Source organism: Lytechinus pictus, unplaced genomic scaffold (genome assembly GCF_037042905.1).
Source record: "Lytechinus pictus isolate F3 Inbred unplaced genomic scaffold, Lp3.0 scaffold_19, whole genome shotgun sequence".
In the NCBI taxonomy this organism is placed as follows: Eukaryota; Metazoa; Echinodermata; class Echinoidea; order Temnopleuroida; family Toxopneustidae; genus Lytechinus; species Lytechinus pictus.
In genome coordinates this window covers 2,540,128-2,564,540 of record NW_026974140.1, presented here as the reverse complement: position 1 = coordinate 2,564,540, position 24,413 = coordinate 2,540,128, and the positions used below count along the sequence as shown (strand labels likewise).

Below are 24,413 nucleotides of genomic sequence, written 5' to 3'. Positions count from 1 at the left end.
GGACAACCTGTGTCATGGCATATAATCAGTCAAGCAGGTTGCGTGCTCCTTTTAGAGGGAACACATGATTTCAATATTCAAGTGTAAGAAAGTCTGATGGTGAAGCCCTTTTCCAGTGAACATAAAGTTTTAAGTCTCCCAAATTTTGAAATGGAGCATTGGTAGTTCATATCTGTCATTTTATCTATCCTCATTTTCATTTTCATAGCTTACGGGTTTCTTGAACTACTAAGGAGCATTCTTGCCCTATCAAGAAAAAAAGGGCTGAATATTTAAGATTAGCACAGCTAAAGGAATGAAATTTCTCCAAAAAAGGGGGTATTGAGGGCCAATTTCAGGAAAATGGCCTGCTTGAGCTCCAAGGTTAGATACACACAGTTGTTTAGTGAGCAATTGTATTCTAATGATCATTTTATTGTTTATTTACATACATGTATAACCATTTGCAAAAGGTCAATTTGACTGCTGGTTTTATTGTCAACAAACAATTGCTACACTTGCCCTCAAATTATTTATTGATGCATTGTGACTCCATGGACTTAAATGGTTAGCAAAACTATTCTTTATCTATAAAGGTCACAAACTTTTATCCTGGAGTTATTGGATCGGTGACTGGCATTTGCTTTGGCGACAATTGCTGTGTGCTTTATTTCGTTTAAGATATGGGGTTGCAATAGGGTTTTAATGTTAGGTTTAGTAAACTAGGTGTAGTTTTAAATCCGGGGTTGAAGGTGGTCATTTAATTAGTGTATGGATTTTCCAGCAGAGCTATTGTCGACAGGGAAAATGTCAGGGAACCATTGGATCACCTCACAACTTATTCAACCCAATAGCGCGGGATTTTAAGCAAAATATCTGTAATTCAGAATAACGCGTACCTATATATTTTTGTTTCCACTATCTGTATGTATGTTTGGTTTGAGAGGCTTTTATAAAATCTTGTTCTTTGTTTTTATTTAACAAGTGCACTTAAGGATATTATTTCAAGTATGTTCAAGTTCATCATATCTCATTCATTGCTATCATTATCATTAGTCTTTAGATGTATTCATTTCTTTGCATCATGCAGTCATCTGTCTTAATTAACATAGTGGATGATGTCTAGTTTATTGTTAGTGTTGATGATTAGAAACCTTGGTCCAACACCAAATATGGGTTTACAAAACCGATGAATCCAGTCACAATATCTGAACATCTAAATAATAATGCAGTTCTTGTATTGTGCATATCACATTATGTCATAACGTCCCTATGCGCTTCCAAAGGACTTGGATATTATGATGATGTTGGTGCCAAGCCCACTTATACTGTGTTATACAGTGACTCGGCTCGTGGTTTGGCACGTGAGCTGTGCTCAACACGGCAATTTTATGCTGTGTAAACATGATCAGTGTGGTCCGTGAGCTGTGTCGAACACAGCTTTTTTGATCCGCCAAAATCATAGGGTGTTTCAACCCGCGAGCCGAGTCAAACTTGCCTATTTTTGTGTGTGTATATAAACAGAAAGCTGTTTCGAACCCGCATGACCTAGGTCAAACACGGCATATATTTGTGACGTCTATTCTACATCCATCCATGATACATGGGCCGTGTCGAACTCGCCTTTTTTTTTTCAGTATAAACGCGACCACAGTTGCCCTCTTTGTAGCGTTCGACCCTGCTTGAGGATTCAACACTTTGTTTGTTTGTTATATTTTTATTTCAGCGTTCACAATACATTATCACAAATATTTACATTGTTTGTAATATACAAAATAATTCATAATGCATACAATATAAACATAATACATAATTTGAAGGAAAAAAATGGTGTGGGCATATACTTCACATTTTGATAATTAAAAAAGGAACATTAACAAAATTGAATGAACGCAGGAGACCGCCATCGTGAGCGGTTAAGCTTGTAATTGATTCAACACTAAAGCCGAGTCGTGTGTAAACATGGTATTCAGTTCAATTTTTTGCCCTGAATGGGGTCAAAAGTTGGCCAACACTACCTATTTGGATAATCATTGTTATTTATCCAGGGCATATAGCCACTTCAGCTTTTTAAAATAGTTCTCCCGGCTGGCCCTCTGTAATATAATGTTATTATTCCCCTTCTCCATTCTAATTTGTGAAACACCTGACAAGAAGGCAGGCGGTCTCATTTTCTCTGTCTTTGGTATGACTTGGCTGGGGATTGAACCCATGACCTCCCATTCATGAGTCTAGCACTACCACTGAGCCACTATATCAACACCTAACTTGACATCCAATAATTGACCAAGATGTAAATCAATCTCTCTCATTTACACAGCTCACCTTGTACAAGTTACTAAATCACTGGGGTATAGATGGACTATTAAGCCATGTAGGGAAAGTAGCAGCCTTCTACAAACAGAGAAGAGATATCCTACTTGCAGCAATGGACAAGCACCTGAAAGGTTTGTTGATTTAAATTCTAGGAAACATGATGAATAATTGATGTTCTAGTTTGATGAAGCTGATGAATAATTCATGGTTTAGTTCTGGGAAAACTGATGAATAATTCATGGTAGTTCTGAAAAAACTGATGAATAGTTTATGGTATAGTTCTGGGAAAGCTGATGAATAATTCATGGTTTAGTTCTGGGAAAGCTGATGAATAATTCATGGTTTAGTTCTGGAGAAAACTGATGAATAATTCATGGTATAGTTCTGGGAAAACTGATTAATAGTTTATGGTATAGTTCTGGAGAAAACTGATGAATTCATGGTTTAGTTCTGGGAAAGCTGATGAATAATTCATGGTTTAGTTCTGGGAAAGCTGATGAATAATTCATGGTATAGTTCTGGAGAAAACTGATGACTAATTCATGGTTTAGTTCTGGGAAAACTGATAATAACTTCATGGTATAGTTCTGGGAAAACTGATGAATAATTCACGGTATAGTTCTGGAGAAAACTGATGAATAATTCATGGTTATTTCTGGGAAAGCTGATGAATAATTCATGTTTGAGTTCTGGGAAAGCTGATGAATAATTCATGGTTTATTTATGGGAAAGCTGATGAATAATTCATGAGCGTTTCCATTTTTCCATTTTTTCTTGAATGTCATTTATGCTAGTTTTCCACTCCCAAGTTCAGTGGCATCACTAAGGGTCCAACCGTGGTAATGAAATGACTTGTGTGAAAGGAGAAAAATAAGAGAATCCTATTAATGATTTTTTTAACTAAATCATATGAAGAATAAGAAAGTTACATCTGTTTGTGAGATATCTGAGAGTACTTATGTAAATATCAAATTAGTAATCTGTTAAGTAGACTGAAATGTGGTAAGGACAACTTTCTCTTCATTGTCATGTACTTAATTGTCAGGAATTTGCCATTTTCTTTCAAGAGCACTTATTCACAGGGCAAAATTATAAGAATAGATAGTCACATATTACTCTATATGTCCTCATAAAAGCAAAATATGAGTCGTAAATTTACCAACACTTGAGGAGAGAAGACTGGCACTGTAAAAAATGTGCAAAATCACTTTCAATTTATCCTCTGTGTAATACATAGCAACCTCTGAAAAACATACAAACATATCTCTTCGTCATAAAAACAACTATCAACAATTTCAAATAAGAACAAGATTTAAAAATAGTCCATATCCTAAACAAAAGATGAGTGTGTCATCTAGGAAAGGAAATGGACAGTGGTCACCCCCACCCCACCATACATTCACTTTTGTCATTAAAATGATTGCCAGTCTCCTCTCCTTATAGTCAGCCATTATCATATTAAATTCATTAATTGTCTTTTATGCTTTATCTAAATAGCTTTAGCTTTTTAAATGTATAGCCTTTTAAATGCATTTTACTAACTATGTAATTTATCATGCCAGCACAAACTTGTAAACATGAATTATCCAGCTCGGGCTGTTTTTTCTTGTGTGATTGTTACTAACATGTTTGATCATCAATAAAGACCATTTTTTAATTGAATATAATTGAATTAGTAAAACTTTGGAAAATAATGAAATTTCAGTCATTTCCTGAATTGGAGCAAATAGAAGAGTAGAACATTTCAATAGCACTCCATGTATTGTCAATATGAAACCCCGGGCCATACAGAATAGATTGTCTGATTTTGTTCAAAGATTCACCAATCTGCTTCTCTGAGTTTTCATTTCCCTGTTATTTTTTTTTGTTATTTTTTTTTTAAATTCCCCTTTAAGTTGAGTGAAGTCACTAGATGGGGCTGTGCATTGTATGAAATATTGAACATGAATGGAACCAAATAAACCACTGCTTACTGTGTGATTGTTTAGAGTAAGCCAATTAGAAGGATATTATCCTAAATTAAATTTTGAACGCGGGAAAATAACACTAAATAGGATTTTTGAAACTTCAAAGAAAAATCAGATTTTAGGCTTGGGAATACAATGTAGGACAAAAAGAAGTAAAGAGTAGGAATTTTCAAAATTAAGGTTGGCATCTTTGCTTGTTTATACGCTTCCATACTAGTCAGCCATTCAAAGACTTCTCTAAAACATGAGTGTTGAATTTGGAATAAAATTTTTTAAATAAAAGTTTGCAGTGCCAGGAAGCATATTTTACCACCTGTTTGCAAACAGCTATGGACCTATAAAAAGGAACAAACCATTGATAGGCCTTGGGCCTTTGTCCCTCCGTTTTTAGTTTTTGTTAATAAATGTGTAGTAATTTTGTTGATATTCTGTACTTTGTTGAGTATGTCTGTTGATTCATTTTTCATTCATTGTTTGGGGGATTGATTTGTGCTGTTATTGTAGGGTCAAGTTTGATTTGATTGTGGAAATAAATGAGATTGAATTGAAATTCGTTTGTATCCAAAACTTGAAATATTTGAAACTTGATGCATATGCATGTGATAAAAACTCATTCATGAACAAAAAAAGGGCAATTTGCCTTACCGTTTATGAATGGTAAAACTCTTACTGAGCCGTTTTGACACACATGCTTAAATTGCAGTATGTTCACTCATTGAATGATCTCTTAGGTCTTGCCAAGTGGAATGTTCCGACTGGGGGGATGTTTGTTTGGATGGAACTGATTGGTATAAATGATTCCTATGACCTCATCTCTAAGAAAGCCATGGAGAAAGAAGTCTTGTTTGTCCCTGGTATAGCCTTCTATCCTGATAAGACCAAACCATCTCCATTCATCAGGGCATGTTTCTCTGTCTGTTCTGATGATAACATGGAAGAGGTAAGAGAAAGGCTCAACTTGAGCTGACCTAGCTGGGCCCGGAAGTGGCCTATCAAGATCACCGTTGCATGCACAATTTGCTCAGCAGACTGACTAGGAACCAATCAGAATTGTTCTTTCAAATTAGCGATCATTTGCTAACCTTTGTGTTACGGGGCCATGGAAAGCATTTCATGAAGACTTTAGTGAGGGATTTTCACTGACTAAAGTCAGTTAAAGAGCAAAGTAAAAAATGTTAATATTAATTATTTACTTATTTAACCCTCAGCCAATCAGATGCAAGGATTTCAGTAGCTTATAACAGTTGTTAGTGAAAATCACTCTGATTTTCTTCAGGAAACGCTCCCCCGATATTTTGTCTGTGACAATTACATTATGGTATCATAATATATGGGATTTCAAAAGACTATGGCACTTTAGGATTAGGGTTAGGGTTAAGGTTAGAGGTTAGAAATGGTTTAACAATATACACGAACAGCTGAGAGTTCTTTGTCGAAAATTGGTGAACCGGGACAGCTGATCACTTTGAGCTTAAGATTTTGAGCTGACAAAAAATTGTAACTGTGTCATCTGTCCAGAGTCCAGGAAAAAACTGCTGTTTTGATTCACTGATTTTTGACAAAGACTTCTTTGTTATGAAGGACTTTTGACAATAGATTTTCTATGTTGTAGAATCTGTCTCCGTCGTGATTGCAAAAACTCGCTAATGAGAACCCCCCCCCCCCCTGTAAGACTATGATCATGCTACACCACATTAAAGGAAAATATGTTCCTACCTTGAACATCATTGATTCACTACTAAAAAATGATTAGAAGGGTTTTCTGAATGAGAGACAATACTCTCAAAATATGAATTCTGATTCTTTTTGTCAGTATTTATTTTATTGAAATTTGAACCACAGTAACCTTGTGGAAAATATTGCTTTACAAATTCCACGAATTATCATTTACTGTTTTACACATTTATGACAATCAATTGTTTGTCTATTGTCTCAATTTAATTTCAATTCTATTTCTTTATCTTTTATTCTGTCTCACTTAGGGTATACGACGACTAGCTGAGTTGCTTAAAGATGAGCAGAAGACAAAGTAGGATCTTTTCATCTAAATGATAAAGCTGCCATTGTTTGATAACACCATCATATTCTTATACATGTTGCTTTTTTAGCCCCCCCTTTCAACATTTAAAGAATAAATCTTTGATGTGAAAAATATCATGTCACGATATTTCATTATTTTTTCTGTTCAAGTCTCGCACAACTTTTAAGATCAAATTCGCGATGCCTGGGTATGTGATTCGGAAGTCAGATCCCAAATTGCTAAAAAATGTGATTTGTTGTACAAATCCAATGCAAATTGTGTATGGTCATAGATTCATCATTATTTTCACTTTTACTAATTGTAATTTATTTCATGTTATGTACCACTGAAATTGTGTTGCTAACAATTTCCGTCAAAAACACAATAAAAAACAAAGCAAAATAACAAAGAAATATATATGAAATTAAACAACCTCTAAAATACCTAAGAAAAAAAAGAACAACTTTATTTTAATATATATTTGACTAAGTATCATACAAAGTGTGTCCAGACCAACATTTATCAGTTTTGGAGCTACATTTAAAGGTCAAGTCCACCCCAGGAAAATGCTGACTTGAATAAATAGATAAAAATGAAACTAGCATAGTGCTGAAAATTTTATCGAAATCGGATGTAAAATAAGAAAGTTATGACATTTTAAAGTTTCGCCTATTTTTCACAAAAAAGTGATATGCACAACTAGGTGATTCAGTCGATGATGTCCATCACTCACTATTTCTTTTGTTTTTCATTGTTTAAATTGTACAATATTTCATTTTTTATAGATTTGACAATAAGGACCAACTTGACTTAACCATATAGTATTAAACAATGCTAATTCAACATGTTCATGGAGGAATTAATCGTTGTATCACTTGACAGTGAGGAGAAAATTAGAATATTTCATATTTCATATAATGAAATACAAAAGAAATAGTGAGTGGATGACATCATAGTCTCCTCATTTGCATACCAACCAGGATGTGCATATAACTGTTTTGTTAAATTAAGCGAAACTTTAAAATGTCATAACTTTCTTACTTTACATCCGATTTTGATGAAATTTTCAGTGTTATGCTTGTTTAATTTTTTTTTTTTTTTTAATTCAAATCAACTTTCTGTTGGGGTGGACTTGTCCTTTAAAGATTTAAGGCCAAATTATGATTTATGCACTGATTAGCATAACTAAACATAAATTTGAATGATTTGGTACTATTAATTATCCAGTATTCGAAATTATATCATGGGTGATATACTTGCCAATAGATCTTTGTCTCAATCATGCGATCAGCAACCAAAATCTGAGGGGGAGCCACTTGTTTCCTATATTCATAAGGAACCCTGGAAGCGTTGTGGTGTAGTGGTTCTGACTCTTGCCTCTTAATCAGAGGGTTGTGTGTTTGACTTTGACATGTGGAAGCTCTCTTTCCCAAAGCTAACATAGAGGGCCTCCTGTTTCCAAATCCCTAACCCAGTACCAGTTCACCAATCTCTCCATGCAGATTAGCCTCTTGTCAAGGCACTGGGAGCTGATATTATACCTACCAAACCCTAACTCGCTCCACTGCACTCGTCACATCACTTGCTTGTCTCAGGATCATAAACAACAAACCAAGAGCAGCTGCCAAGGCCTTGACAAGAAGCTACATGCAGATGAGGGGATTGGCACTGGGTTAGTGATACAGGAGGCCCTCTATGTTAGCTTTGGGAAAGAATTATGTCGAAGTCCAATCTGGGGCCTGTAACACAAATCTTAGCAATGATCATAGAACATTTTTCTACGATTGATTCTATTGACTACAATGTACAATCTATCATGAAAATGAAGCATACGATTAATCGCTAACCTTTGTGTTACTGGATCCTGGACTGCCTTTGGCAAGGTGTCAGTCCATGCTTTGCCACTCTCCACCAAGGTGTTCGATTGTCATCTGGTGTGATACAAAAGCCTATATGTAGTATGCCTAGGAATTGAGTCTTGAAACTCTTGTTGGAATACTCCCAAGGGAGTGGAGAAAGTGCAAGCTATGCTCCGATTGCCAGGTGATAAGATATCTGTAAAGCACTTCGAGACGTACCGATATATTAAGCACTATATAAAAGTGGAATATTATGTTTTTTTATTTATTGAATAAAAAAAAATCATGGTATGTATAAAGACAGTAATGAGTGATTAAAACAATTAGAGACAAAATCAAACATGAATCAAAGGAAAAGAAAACACCTGGTGTAATTATATAACATTGAATTGAAAATTGAAAAAAAAAAAATTTCTATACATGCAGCTAACCCGTTCTGATGGAGGTAAATTATTTTCTTTCTCTCGTCTTGCTCACCAGATCATGTTTATATAAAAATTTCATTATTATGAACAGTAGTAGTATGAAAATGCTTTCAACTTTGAATATTCAGAAATATCAGGTACGTTTACATCCATGTATCTGACAACATGCTTTGTTTAGAATATTTATTTCATTCACGAGTGTAATGTATAGTGGTTTGTTTAATATTGATTGTGTAAATTTTTAATATTAAATATTCTGACAAAATCATCTTTTCCTTGTTACACACATATTATGGTATTGCTATCTCTTGATTAAGTCAAACATTGGTTCTTTTCCTCCTGTTTTGTTTGTTAAAGTAGAAATTTTGTTTCAAAATAAATACTTTGTTAAGTTGCAAATGATATTTTTATCGACTGAAGTATGGAAAGCCAAAATGAGGTTCTGAATCACTTATTTTCATTAGCTTTTAGTTAGACCATACAGATATTATTTGTCATTCTTACTTGAAATGCACATTGTAGTGTCATGTTATGGAATCATTTGAAATATATATATTAGTTATCAATGAGGACAGAAATAGAAAAATATTGAAGGTGAAATTTTGACATGGTTCCCTCTTTCTGTTTTTATCATAAAATGAAAATATTCTGAATGTTATTCTGATTTTTATTTATTGACTGGATCATTAGCAATCACAAAAGATGCTATTGTTGTGATTTTACTGCAGTTGCAGGCGGTGGGGGATCTAGCCAGGTTGAACACAATACTATTTCAGACGCCATATTGTTTTTGCACAATAGTCGGCCTTTCAAAACTATTGTTTCTAATCCAGTTACATCTACGCTTGCTTGCAAGTATGTATTTTGTATAAAAGATTGCAGCATTTTATTGTTTAATTTAGATTTGGTGCACTGTCTGCAGAATGAGTGATTTGAAAAAAAAATATAGAAAAAGAATTTTGAGTTGAATTTAAGGACAGTCGACTAAATGAGGGGAAGGTATGTGAAAATCTTGAAAACAACTGAAATATGATAAATCTACCAGTAGTGTGGAATAGATATTCGCAGGGATTATGATTCTCACTTAGAAAACTGAAATTGTACTTATGGTCATTGGAACACAAAATCTGAAGTTGTCAAATGTCTTTACTATTTAAAAGAGTATGCATGTATATTCTAGAGACTTTCACTTAAATCATAAGAATATAGGAGGTAAATTATATCGAATTATATGAGAATTTATATAACAATATTATATAGATTATATCTTCTGAAATGAAATACTGATTCCAGGTACTAATTGTAGATCTTTTATCTTTATTGAAGTCAATATTTTTATTCTAAAAAGATCATATTTGTATAGAATACGTGTTTATCAGTTGATTTCTGGTTTAACTGAACATCAATAAATATGGTATAAAAAATCCACTTCTATTTTGTATGTGTTGTGTATTGTCTTATGGTTTAAGTAAGGACTTTTATTTTAAAAAAATATATATATTTGTATATGTTGTGCATATACTGTATATATGTTAATGTAGAATTTAAATGGACATTCAACATGATAAACAAAATATACTTTTATTTTGTGTCTGTCATGTCATTGCTTCATAAAAATGACTTGTTGGTGCTTGCAAACTGATTCTCCCAGTAAAATGGTTTATTCTGAAGTCAATCATATTCTGTCATTAAAAAAAAAATAATTCAAGTTTTGATAGATACTGGATGATAATAGGGGACTTTAGTTTCATCTAAATGCATCAACAAAATATGTGCCTCTGATAGGTTTAAAAACAAGTTGAAATTGATTTTTGATCGCAAGAGACCCCTAGGATCGTTTTGACGCTGCCCGATTTGACTTGACACATCTTGAAATTTAATTTGCTGTTTGATATGAAAAGAGATTTTGTACGGTCACATGTGCCAATTTATTTAGAGATATGTGGCAATGGTATTCTGCCAAACTTTGGCAAAAGAAAGCAAGTGACAGTCAAATTTGAATTATTGTACTTTCTGAAACACCCTTTGTATGTTGCACGTTCAGGCAAAATATGGGGAGAAGATGATCATTCTATGGAAAGATATTGAAGAAAATATGTAAATGAGGAACACAAATTGATCATTTACAACAAATGATACTTTTGTAGTTCTTGCTTCTTTTTGCCAAAGTACGGCAGCATTGCCATCACCTTGAAAGACATAGAGTAAAGTTTTACATGCAATTCACAGAAATTAACTCCCTGAAATTAGCTTGCAGATTCTTTAAATCTTGTTCAGATATGTAGCAACAAAGCTTTATTGTTGAAAATATGTTGTTCGGACATGGTGTTATGGCACATTTGGATAACAAATAATAAATGTACAGGAACATATCCTAGCGCATTTTAGTTACCAAAATGTGCTGAAACATGGCATGAATAATTGCCCTACTTTTTAAGCTTTACTTTCATAAGTGTTAAATGACAAACTGCGCAACTTCGGACATTTAGTTTGCACACACTTCTTGAAGAATTTAATTTTCGTGGGCATGCAACATAAAAAAAAGGCTGTCTGTGCAACATTTGAGATACCTCACAGCCCATTGACTTTGTATACCAAAATGTTGCTGAGCTCTGTCTGAACTAGCTTCTTTTTTTGGGGGGGGGGGGGGAGAGGTAACAAGAATAAGAATTGACTAAAGAGAATTACATTTCAAATCACACGACTGGTATTTATTACATTCACAACATGTACATTCAGTCCTAACTTATGTTTTCACTTACCACTCATGAATACAAATGAAAGTCAATAAATATCTGGAATGCTTATAAACAATAATAGTCAATATAGAAAGGGACACAATTAAAAAAATGCACATGTACAGTATCTGCTTCTAACATTTACAGGATAATAGTTACAAGGTATTTCTCAATTAATGGTTTACATAGACTGTTTACTGGGATTTTCAAGTTCAATATTATAACATCACAAGATGGAACGAGCAGTGCAGAGTCCCATTAGCATGGTCTGACCAATAGAGTACTGTGTTATATATATATTACAATACATTTGATACAATTATCATTTGTGATGAAACCTGAAGGGTTATGAGTGTTCATGAATCCTCATATTCTCTGCTGCATACATTCCCCATGACCAAATTACATTGAGTCCTATAGAGAAATATTGACTGAGATTTAGATAATTCTGTTTCAGATTATTTGCATACATACAGGTCAAATTAGGAAGAAAAAAAATACATGAAGCAAAACTATAAAAAGATTGCGGCAGAGTGAACCCCATATACTGTCATTTATAAAGAGAATTAACAACTGATTTATAAGACTGAAGTTTGGAAGAAGAAAATCGTATCACTAAATCAACTGTGTTCATGTACACAGAACAATTTCTTTTAGAATACCGGTATATCACACCACAATTACCTATTGTTCAATTTAGAATTAGGAAAAACATCAAATTTTCACAAATTCTCTTCTGAAATTTTGTCTCGAAAAATCAAATGTCAACGTGTGATGTAAATATAGAATATCTATATGGTGCATTAAGGACGGTTCATAATTAATTTATGATGCAAACTTTAAAAAAAATTCATATAAACTCCATAGTTCCTAAGTACAAGTATACACACAATTTACAAAGACATCTTAGTGCTTTAGTAAAATGAACAGGGCTCAACATTAACAAAGAAAACTCTTCAATACAGATTAGAGTGCACTAACCTTTTTTTAGATTTAAAAACAGCCAACTCTCAAATATAGAACTCACTCTTATAGGAACTTTGCAATTGAGGGTAATTTCCATGGAAACCTTATTTTCATGGTGAGGCCTGTTATCATGGCACTTGCTTGCCAATGGTGGCAAAGTTACAATAAATTTAAGTTTTCTGCAACATATTCCAGTTCCAGAGCTACACTTTGTAAAGAGGTCAGCATTCAATATTCAAAGATTGGTCATTTAAATGTCTATCAATTGTATCAAAAGGTTACACATCCTATGCAAGAAATTTAGTGAATTAATGGGGGAAATTCACCTTGATATTAAGATGTTTATAACAAATGAAATGGAAAAGGAGATGGACCTGAGCAAAATATGTTTCATGCCACACCTCATTACATCTCCAATTGAAAAAGAAAAAAAAATAAGAAAAATGAAAATCTGATAAAAATTGTCACTAATGCATCTGAATATCAATTATCCATTATTGCAATAATGCCTCACTACACTCTTAAATGGAAGAAATCATTAATGTCATAAATAAGTTTTTAAAAAGTTTTGATGACTGATCATCAAGCTAAGAGGAGAGAAGTTTGAAGATGGATAAAAAGTTGTCAATTTTGATCAGATTTATGGCTAATTCAGAAATAAGTACTGGTATTGTGTTTTTCATTGCAAATTGCGCTGAACTTTCAAAACAGTTTTCCTTTTATAAATAACAATATAAAGGTTAATTACGGTACTCTTTTGAGAGAATTTCAGCGCTCTTTGACCGAGACCTTATGATGGGGTACTCCAATCTGAAATTGACGAGTTTAATAAATAAAGTGAAATTTAACAAGCAAAACACTCAAATTTTCATAAGTCTTAGAATAAAAATAAAAGTTGTGGAATTTTCAAGTTTTGAATTATTTCAATAAAATAGTTTTGTGCATGTCATCATGAATATATACCATGAGTGATCAAATGTCAAGTCCCCCTTTTCTGTTTTTGTTTCCTGATACATAATCTTGATTAATTCATTTTCATTCATCTGCAATGAAAAATACATGTATCTCCCATGTCATGTAGCAATGATTTCAAGCACTTTAAATGAGGTCATATATAGAAGAGAAAATTACGAAAATTGTGTAACTTCATACGACATCAACAAGGAGATGACATGATTTTCTCACTCATTGCATATTTATAACAATTTTTTTTTTCACTGAAATAACATAAACCTTTAAATGAATTGACTTTTTTTATTTTTCATCATATTTTGAAAAAAAGAAAATCACAATTTTTTTTTTATTCTACTCAAGTTATCACATTGAAATTATTTAGTAAAGGCCAGAGTAGCCCTCAATCAATATTGAGCCCTGTACAAATATAACCTTGAATTGATATTTACAATATTTACAGCGCTTGAAGGATCCTTGTGTCATCAATATAAACTTGTCTTCTTCATTATCCTGAGGAATTCTTGCTCGTTGATTTCACCATCGCCATCTCGGTCTGCCTCATCTATCATTTCCTGTCAAATTTGAAGAGATAAAATAGTTGTTTATAGATAGACAAACTTGTGACACGATAACATTTCATCAAATTTGTCAAAGAGGATGATAGATTCAAAGGCCCGTATTGTGAAGTCGGGTTTAAATTAAACCCTTGTTTGAAGTTGCAGTTTGACTATGGAGAGCCAATTGGGGCACAAGTCTCTATTAGTACATGTTCAATTTATTAACTCTTCTGACACTCAAATCATTTATTACTGTCTCAGAATGATAACTGAAATATTTTCTTCATTATAAAAGCAAAGAGAAACAGAATAGTAAATATAAGAAATATACAATATAAGCAGAATTTTCAAGTTTTTGGCTCCCCATAATTTTAAAACAGACTTAGACCACGGTTTATAAAGTTAAAACTAACTTCAGAATACGGGCCAGAGTATGAGGATTGAAACACAAGCACATTGGATTCTATTCACACTAAACTTACTAGATTTTTTACTACCAGAAGTTCGGAACAAAGTACAAAAGCTCTGATTATCTGCAATGACGGGAGGGAGGCGGTAACCATTACAAATAATTTTGTGATTCGCCGACCAAAATACTGAATTGAAAATTAAAAAGTCTCACCACCATGAAATCAGAACAAAGCTTTATGTAAGTGAGAAGATGGCACTCAACAGCACACTTTTTCTTTTAGTATTTTTCCTTCTGGTATTTTCTAAAAGTATTAGAGATCTTGTATATCAATGTTTGCTCCAAAGATGTAAAACATAGATGCACTCCTTATAGAATGGGTCATCTCATTGAAACAAGGGTGAAATCCCTTAACATGTAAGGACCTACTATCATTGAAATACATAATCAGATTGTTCCTTTGAATATTTGCATATATCTGTTTCACATAATTATGCAACAACTAAAGTCTTTAGTTATATGCATCTTATTTCTAATCCGATTTAGATTAATTAAGCAGTTTGCTTCAAAATTCATTCATTCATTCAAGCTGTATTTGACGGATATCAAGATGAAGTTGCCCTTAAAATTCAATATAATTTCTTGGTGAATATTCCTTCTGAAGGAATTAATGCATTCCTGTCTGGATTGCATTCAAGAATACTGTACTTGGTAAGATAGATACCTGTAGCTCTTCATCTGTGAGGTTTTCACCTAGTTCTTTAGCTACCCTTTTGAGATTCTTGAAAGAGATCTTGCCCGTCTCATCGTCATCAAAGAGCTTGAATGCTTTCAAGATCTCCTCCTTAGAGTCCTTTTCACTCTAAAACATGGAAGAAAAAAGAAAATAAAACAATATAAATATAAAAAATAAACTTTTTCATGAATCAACAATATTTACATAAAAAACAAACTTTCATCTACACCCATACAAAAGTGAAATGCCAGTCTATTCCAATAGATAAAAAGTATGATGCATTTGTAACCCCCCCCCCTAAATGGATTAGTAGACTGATTTCAGTCATAAAAAGTTCATGTTTGTATATTGCTCTTTTGACAACATTTAGAGGTCTTTATATGAAAAGGGAATTTTTGCTCCACGAGTCACTACGTATTCAAGAACATAGAAAAATGTATTATCAAATGCCCTTCATAGCAATGAACAATCTCTGTCGAAAATTGGTGAATCAAAAGCTAAACTCTAGGCAAACTAGATATTTGCAAATTTTCATCAGCTCTAAAACTTAGGATGAAACTGTTGTTCGGATTCACCAATTTTCAACAAAGACCTACCAACTGCTGTCATTTGATGGGTAATTTCAATACACCTAATGTGTTCTTGATTCCATCATGCGTCACAGAGTGAAAACTCCGAATCTATCTGTTAAAGTCAAATTCGAGTAATCTTAGTGAGCATCAAACTCAAGGTGAACAGTTTTCATCATGACAGAGTGCTTTGTGTTTTTTGCTAATCAAAAAAATGATTAAAAAAACAGTAAAATGAAAGAATCAGTGATGTTCTTTCATATTTGCTATTCATTGCAGACCTTTGTGTTACATGACCCTACCATAAACCCTGCTTCAGTTACACTTACCATCTTGGCAGTCATGAGTTGTAAGAAGTCATTAAAATCAATCGTTCCTGAACCTTCTTTATCAATGTCCTGAATCATCTTTTTAATCTCTTCTTTCTTGGGTTCAAAACCAAGGGCTCTCATAGCAACCTGTTTCAATACAATAGGTGGAAGATAAATTAATGAGGACTGGCTGTTGATAATCGATAGTAGTATTCTAAGGTCTACATGAAGTGACTTTACCACAGGACACAACCTTGACGGAACTACATGTATCATTTTCAATAAATGCAGTTTTGAAAAATATAAATACTATTAAATTAACCTTATTACATACAAAAATTGCATTATTTTATGTTAGAGATCACATATCACCCCAGCATTTTCAATAAAGGGTTTTAAGTACAATATGTACAATTGTAATTGCTCTTATTCAAAGCCCCCCCCCCCCCCCATTTAATTGTTTCATCTAATAGTCCAAAGAAGTTCCACATTCAATCCAGGTCCAAGGCACAGAACAGTAACAATATTTGTGACACTGACAGGGTGTAATACATCAATAATTAAACAAAGATACATGTTCATAAAAAAAGGAATGGAAATTTTAAAGACTAAACTTGAATAGGGTATTAGGAACTATTCAAAAGACGGAAAAAGGCTCTATGTTGTCATAAACTAGAATACGAATTGTCTCCAAGACAACAAAATAGTGTACTGAATGAATTAAAGTGGCACATTGTAGAAAATGTAGCAGAGCTTTTACAAGGATTATATATTTTGAACATACATGTATAATAAAAATATACTTATTTGTATAGCGCAGAAACTATGTGCATATATTCTACTGCGCTGTAATTAAGAGCGATATATCAAGAAAAGTGATTGTGAATTCAACAAGAATATTAAGACCAAAATTCATTTTGGTATATATTCAGACTCCCATGAATTACTAGCTATTGTTGTTATGACATTTCATTCGATGGCAAATGTATAAATGATGAATAGCACAAAGGAAGTTTTCACTGTTATGCTTTTGTTGGAGTTGAGTTGACCTTTAACTTGAAGAACAACACATCTTAGGAGAATAGAGATGGAATGCCTTCCTACCTTCAGTTCCTTAGCATCAATTGTGCCTGCTCCTTCTGTATCAAATAGATCAAAAGCCTCTTGAATCTCTTGTTTTTGTTCTTCTGTAAGCTCTGGCTTTGGACCTTGCTTCTTTCTCTGCCCCCCAGCCAGGGTGGTCTTGGTATAACGACTCGTCTGTGGATAGAAAAAAAAGTATCAACATTTCAGGTATTAATACACATATAATAACCAATGAAATTAGCATTACATTGAATAGTTTATAATCATGATAAGATTACGGAAATATGTAAAATTGTATTGATCAATTATTTTTCATGATAGAACAATAATAGCACAATATACATAATTAGAAGTTTTCAAAATATGAAATTAAAAGCAATGAAGTAATGCCATAACACACTTTTAATATATACCGGTAAATGTAAATCAGTTAGCAGTGAAATATGGGGAGGGGAAACCCCATATATATATGGACAAAGATTTTGAACTGTCATTAGAATGAGGAAATATAGATGTTTTTGGTTATATTTTCTGAGTACAAAGGGGAAAGTTATACTTCTGTGACATCACAAATCTTGGTCCCATTGCCAATACGAGGATCTCCATTACAATAGAGATTTTGAAATGCTCAGAACTTTCTTATTGTTTGTCCAGTTGTTTCCAAATGTTAATTTTTCTGTTTTCATTACAAGTTAACTTGCTTCTAAGGTTTCATTCTCCTAATTTTTTTTTTTTCTGGTTAGATCACAATATCTATAGAAATAAGATCTACATGTAAATGCATGGTTTTGTACCTGAAAATATTAGCGCTTACCATTCCAGCTCAGTGACTGGAGTTTTCCAGAGACAAAGTTCTCCACTGTTAAGATACTCATCCTCAAGATAATCATTTTTCAGCAGACTTATTTATTTTAATTTTTTTATAACAATTCACAGTCACGATCGTTTCCAGTTAATTGTTTTGATGTTGAGCCATTTCCTTTTTTTTGGAGTAAATTGCATGGCTGGTTCATGATAGAAATGAGGAATAAGCCTGCATGATGCTATCGCTTCATGACATCACCCATGGTTAGGACCAGTCATCCTACATGTATGTACAAGGTTATGATCTAACTGTCCTCAGTTAATAACCCTGTGTGGTGAAATAAGGTCTGGAAATGTTCAGCTAATTTCTTTTGTGCACAGTCTGTTTCTACTACAGTCATTCATCATGTCTTGGTAAAAAAAACTACCGGTAGAGAGGCCTACAGTTCTTTCAATATACAGCTACATGTAGTCAGCCTCACAAGGATATGCTACTATTTTTCAAGCACTCTGGACTGGTGAATAAAAATAATAAGAGTTCTCTAGATCTAATACCCAAGATTGTAATGAAAAACATATCATAAATAAATGAGCAGAGTTTACTTGTTTGTGACAAATATGGCCCAAAGTGGCATTATCGAGAAAATGGGAACCAATTCCCATTTTAAACTGGACACATTTTCAAGACAAGACATGCCCTACCTACCAATGACTTCCGATTACATACTTCATTGCCGTTGCTGAGGCTGCTTCTGAGCTTCTTAAGATCAGAGATTTAATTGATTGCTGTTTCTTCTCTATAATGAAATCGGAACCTGCATGGAAAATTCTCCACAGGCATAGAGTTGTAAATGAACATGCTGGTTTCCATTTCAGTATGTATAATCAAGAAAATTTACTTCAGAGATTTATTTTGTCAGTGACGATTCTAATCTCACCAGTAGACTAGAATAGAGGCATAAGAGAATGTGAGAATTATTTTTGCAGTTATGATGCTAATATATCTAAATAGTAGACTGCCCTTGTTCCACTTGCTGAAACGGGAACCAGCATGTACAACTCAATGGTCAATTCTCCGTACAGCAGTTGTACACAGTGGTGCCCATTTAGACAGTTATACTAGTTGGCAAGATTCATCTTGTCAGTGATGATTCTGATGACAGATAGAGTTTACTAGTGAGATTTTGTTTTGTTTCTGATTTACTTAATGAATGTCATTGATTTTTTTTAACTGTATGAAAGTGGTATCTAGAGCGATCTTGAAGATCAGGGAAATGCAGATGGATTAATAATCAGAAAATTATATAATTCAATAAAAAAAAATTGACTAAATAAAGCCATGCAAGGGATGATGATTCATCGTCAATATCATTTGTCCACCAATGGAAATTTGAGGCTAAGGAATAATATCGAGTGAGAAAGAGGGAACCAGATGCATGGAGAGCTTTTGCATTGTAACGACAATGTTATGCAAAAAAAAAGGCTTTCAATTTGGCATTAAATCTTTTGAACATGAAAATCTCTGAAGCTGGCCTTAATCACTCCTAGTACCAGTGAGGTCAAAACATAACGGTATTGACTTCATAGGCAACAATAGCGGATATAACGGGGTGGTGCATTTGTAGAAAGTAGGCACAGGTGGTAACACACAAATGCACACAATGATGGCGACAAGGATGGTCGACGGGATGAATTGTCTAGTGATTTTATTTTTATTTTATTTTAGTCATGTACTTTTTTTAGTGAAATTAGTTATTGCTTATTGCAGTTTAGATATCACAAATTAGATCAAAGCCTAAGGTAAAAATTTGATTACATACCTGTGGATTTTGTACATTTATGCGGGGGGGGGGGGGGGGGTCGGGGGGTGGAGGCCCTCACATACATCAGTGGTACGGGGCCGTACAGCGTTGAGAACCCCCCTTTTCAGACCTCATTTTCAGTTCTCTAGATACTCTGAATGATAAAAGTTCCATTCAGAAACCGCCCCACTAACAAGACCCATGTTACGAAAAATCTGTTCCCCAGCCCTGCCTATACAGTGCGTTTCAGAAAAAAGGTAATCCAAATCTACAGGGCTGATATTGGGATCATATTTGATTTTGTGAAATTATTCTGCATGGATATGAAAGAGAAACTCATCTGCTTTCCATTCATACCCTATTTGTACCATAAAATGTTTTTCAAAGAAATTTTTAGAATGAAGAGTCAAGGCATTCCTCTGAAATGATTATTGAAAGATTAATGTCTTATTCACCTACACCTTCAACATGTCCTCCTCTCCTTTGCACACAAAACCGGCAGCGTGGATAAGAATTAAGAATATCTTGGACAGCTCGTCTTAACATTGCACAAAAGGCATCCACCTCTTGTTGAATTCGGCCCTGCAAATCATCAAGATCTTGGGGAGGAGTTGCAAACATTTTGTTTTCCAAGTGCCCAAAAGGAAATAATCACAGGGCATGAGGTCAGGGGATTTTGCATAGTGGCCATTCTACGTCCTGGTTGAGGGCAACAACTTGATGTCGAACTAAAGAGTTCTCGAACGACGTTGGTAGGATAGACAGGAGCACTGTCCTGAATCCACCAAAGATGCAGGTACACTCCTCGAACCTGTCTGTCAAAATGTTGGTCCAATGTGGTACGATCTCCTCAGAAATCATAAATGCAAGTCGGCATACATGTACATTCGCCCATTTACACTCCTTTGGAAGAAAAAAGGTCCAATCAAAAGATTTTTGCCAGCTCAGGCATCAATGAAAGTATTTACATCTGCATCTACCTTTCCATCAAGTTTTCAAAAACTTTGAAAAAGTGGTATCTGCACCTGTTGTCTTCAACATCAAATAATTCGGTCATGCATGGCACAAATGGTACAAATAGGGTATCAATGGATAGCTGATGAGTTACTCTGTCACATCCATGCAGAATAATTTCACAAATTTAAATATAATTTGTATATCAACCCTCTAGATTTCGATTACCTTTTTTTAAAACACACTGTATTGTCAAGCATAATCATCGCAAAGCTAGCTGCATTTACTCATGAATATTTAGGAGTATTCCAATACTGTAGATCGCGATCAAGAAAATAGCAAAACAATCTCGATCTAAAGGAATATTCATGAGTCTTGACCAGCGATAACCTGTGAATGTGTAATTTGCATTTGCAATGTGTTGGAATCAGCAGTGAAAAATAAGTGCGAGGAAATAGCTACTGGCTGTAAATCACCAATTTTGAGACTGATAGAAGTGTGGACAAGGAGTGAAATGTAAGATGAGTTGTTATAAATGAATTGTAAGTTGTATTAAGTTCGCTAGGCACTGTGCCTAGCGAACTTAATAATACAACTTTTCAACAAGCAGTACGTAGAGGCGCTGGTCAGAAAATTGTATTCGTCCCAGATTTTACAGGGACTGTCTCAGTTTTGAAAGATTTCTCCACACAAGAAATCTAGGATAGTTGTTGTTGTTGTTGTTGTTGTTCGTTGTGGGTCGTTTCCACACCCAAATGATCTCCTAGCTGGTATACTCTCAGTGAGTTTGTCACAAGGTTGATGAGCTGCTAGTAGGGATCCCAAAACGAAAATCTAATTTTTGAAATCTATGTTTAAAAGCATTGAAAAGTACCTCACCTGAATCAGCATATTAAAAAACCCCAATTGAATGACTTTTAGTGTTCCAAAGAGATCTAAATATCTGTTAATCTGAGGCGAAATTAGGTCCGAATTGTGACAGATTTGTGTACAAATTTCTCTTTGAAATTTGGTCGACACGTACGGCACAGAGCTCGGCACTGAACGAGGGATTGTGGGCGTGTCCTTTCTCGTCTCGGTCTATTATTACGCAAATACACAACTCGAACGAAAGTACGTTCACCGTATCAGTTAGTCTCGGATCCGAGCTTATACAAATAAACAATGATTAAATAACAAGAAAATAATAGAAAGAAGAGAAAAGGGAAAATGAATGGCTCAAATGCAGTCGTTTGGTGACGGATAGTATGCTCTGACCTCTTGCTGATATAAGGATTAGATATGACATAAGTTTTATGCCATGATAACTAAAGCATGGGGGGGGGGGCGAGGGCACTCTGACTTTCAAAATAATTAACTATTTAAACATCTATATCTAGGCAATTAAGGGAGGGTCCGGGATTTCCAAAGGGGGGGGGGGGCACTATTAGCCATGTTAGCGGTGGCAGTCAAAAAATTTAGGGGGGCACCAAAATTTTTGACAAAAAAAGGTTATCAAAGGGGGGGGGGGGCCGAAAAAAATTTTAGCCCCCCAAAAAGCTAACAACATCCCCCATAGGCAGCGGGGGGGGGGGGGGTGTGCCCCCCTAAATTTGAGGTGGGGGGACGATCGTCCCCCCCTAATTTTTTGTTGATAATCTTTTTTTTTGCTTGTCAATTTTTTTTTCCTGCGTGCATGCCCCCTAAATTCCAGTGGACCACCCTAAAAAATTCATGTGGTCTCCCCTAAAATTTGGGTTGATACACTTTTTTGGGGGAGGGGGCTTGTCACAAAATTTTGGTGGTCCCCCTCCCTAAATTTTTGATTTCCGCTGCCAATGGTCCCCACCTAAAATTTAGGGGGGACATGGCCTATGGAGGGCACATTTTCCCGATGCAAATTTGATGAGCATTACAAAATATTTTTTTACCAAAAATTGAAAGTCATTTCGTCCATAAAAATTGACAAGCAAAAAAATAGGGCATATATATATATATCCTCACTTTCAAGGGGGCATGCTTGGGTAAAAAGGGCATGCTTATATTACAAATTACAATTTTGGCTCTCGATAATTATGCCCCTTGGACCCACCAGTAATCTAAGGGGAATTTTTTGTTTTTAGTTTTGATATGGCTACCTTCTCGGAGGGCGTCCTCGCCGCGGTAGCTGGATAGTGCTGCAAAAGAGTAGGCCTTATACATATTTTGCAGCATTAACTGACACTCCGAGACTTATAATTTTACCTTATACTTAAAAAATGAATAATAAAAAATAAAACATAAACACTTGTTTTTAGAGTAAGTTGATGCAAAATATATTCAGTCTGGGGCATGAAGACTTGGAACTCTGCCCCATATCATTGTGCTTGCCTCGCTCGATTTGTATCATTAAAAAAAAAAAAAAATGTTTCCACATTAAAATTTTGATCTAAGTACAATGGCCAGAAATAATAGTACGAATAAGCTAGCAGAATTTGTATCATATTACCCATATTATTGAACGCCAACGAAGGCAGTTTCTAAATCCTGTTTGCTTTATTCCACTTTTCCACTAAGATTCATCCCTTTTGCGTGTCATATGAAAGCAGTTTTGTGCGCAGATCTAGCGTACCGGTAGGACCACATGCAGTCATTAATAGGTCTCTTTAATTTTTTTTCCAACAATTGATGTCTCATGCTTTCTTTAAAATTAATAAATTAGAATCCTTGTATATGGCCCTGGGAAGTGGGGTGCTCGGGTTGTGACCCCCAAGTTTTTTTGTTTTTTTTAGCTGGTGGTGCGTTTTTTGTACACGTATATAGTTTAAAACAGGAAGAAGAATGACATTGATTTTTGTACCGCATTATTTTCATTAATAATTTTATTGGTAGAAATAAGGTAGAAATAAAATTTAAAAAACATTTTTCAAAACTATTCCGCGGCTCCTGGAAGAATGGAGAGATGGACGGAAGGAGAGAAATAAATAGGATGAAGGGGTGGATCCAGCTTTCGCCAAAGGGGGGGGGGGGGCCAATTTTTTTTTCACCATTATTTTTCCCCAATCGGCCGCGCGAATATGGTTTATATTTGTTTCTATGAAGAAATTGTCACTTCTTAGCTTTTGTCTTATAAATCAACATAAATATATGATATCATAACCCTTTTTATATAATGCGAGCTAATTTATTAAAAAAATTATGTTTTTCCCCAAAGTTTGAAATTTCTGGGCAATGTTTATCATGAAAAAGATGTGTATGCAACTAAATAATTACTAAGAACGCGAAGTGCGAACAGAATTGAAATCATAGGCACTTTTTGTAACTTAAACAGGATAGGTATATAACTTAGCAATATTGATGCGAAGCGCGGGCACAAAATTGGAAGATTTAGACCTAAAAACGAGACATGTCTAGTCATGTCTTTTAAATCATCATGGAAAAGGATGTCAAATTGCCGATCTTTGTTACTTTAATAATACTCGCGCAAAGCGCGAGCATAATATTTTTGTATACGTTTTGAACTGATCAAAAAGGTACCTGTTAAGGACTGCTTATTTCACTTAGCCATGGAGACGTTACATATTTCAACAATAAAATAATGCAAGCGCGAGCCGATTTTTTTTTTACACTTCTACATAAAGAATGGAAAATTTTAATCGATTATTGTGACCATGAACAGGATCGTCGCTATAAAACAATTAATGCGAGCGCGAAGCGCGAGCGGGAAAAAAAATCGAGATTTAGACCTAAAAAATGGGACACTCTATTCATGTTTTGTATAATAAGGATGAGTAATAGGGGTTCTTCCTACATAAAAAATGCGAGCACAAAGCGCTAGCAGAATTTTGTTTTTCAGAAACTGGATAATGATTGAAATACTAACAAGTTGAGTATCTATAGATAGACATGCGCTCGCGTGTTTCCGATTTAGGCCTACAATCTAGGCATTCTGAATATATATTTTAACATGAAATTGAAAATCAAAGCGAGCGCGAAGCGCGAC

At 34.4% G+C, this 24,413-nt stretch overlaps 2 protein-coding genes across 6 annotated transcripts in view; one reads left to right on the top strand and one right to left on the bottom strand.

Annotated features, from left to right (window-relative positions):
• The window catches only part of LOC129261200 (kynurenine/alpha-aminoadipate aminotransferase, mitochondrial-like), a 56,135-nt gene extending 46,142 nt beyond the window's left edge, over window positions 1-9,993 (top strand). Inside the window, exons 10-13 of one of the 5 annotated variants that reach the window (XR_010296738.1) lie at window positions 2,300-2,426; window positions 4,994-5,202; window positions 6,245-7,695; window positions 7,985-9,993. Coding sequence is in view for 2 of the 5 variants with exons in the window: in XM_064114555.1 (XP_063970625.1) it covers window positions 2,300-2,426; window positions 4,994-5,202; window positions 6,245-6,295 (387 nt within the window). In the remaining 3 variants the exon portion in view is untranslated. Of the gene's footprint in view, window positions 1-2,299; window positions 2,427-4,993; window positions 5,203-6,244 lie in introns of all 5 variants that reach the window. The other 4 variants (XR_010296737.1, XR_010296739.1, XM_064114555.1 and 1 more) reach the window with 4 other exon arrangements.
• A 1,257-nt stretch (window positions 9,994-11,250) lies between these two features.
• Window positions 11,251-21,561, bottom strand: LOC129261036 (uncharacterized). The gene is made up of 5 exons (XM_064114556.1): window positions 21,332-21,561; window positions 16,911-17,066; window positions 15,825-15,953; window positions 14,915-15,052; window positions 11,251-13,796 (listed from the first exon to the last, which is right to left on the bottom strand). The coding sequence occupies exons 1-5, from the start codon at window positions 21,341-21,343 to the stop codon at window positions 13,707-13,709; spliced, it is 525 nt and encodes a 174-aa protein (XP_063970626.1). The 5' UTR covers window positions 21,344-21,561; the 3' UTR covers window positions 11,251-13,706.
• Window positions 21,562-24,413: the final 2,852 nt, after the last annotated feature.

Coding starts and splice junctions, on each gene's coding strand:
- LOC129261036 (XM_064114556.1), bottom strand. Junction 15,954..16,910: donor TTGATGCTAAGGAACTGAAG/GTAGGAAGGCAT, acceptor GTATTGAAACAG/GTTGCTATGAGAGCCCTTGG. Junction 15,053..15,824: donor AACTCATGACTGCCAAGATG/GTAAGTGTAACT, acceptor TCCATGTTTTAG/AGTGAAAAGGACTCTAAGGA.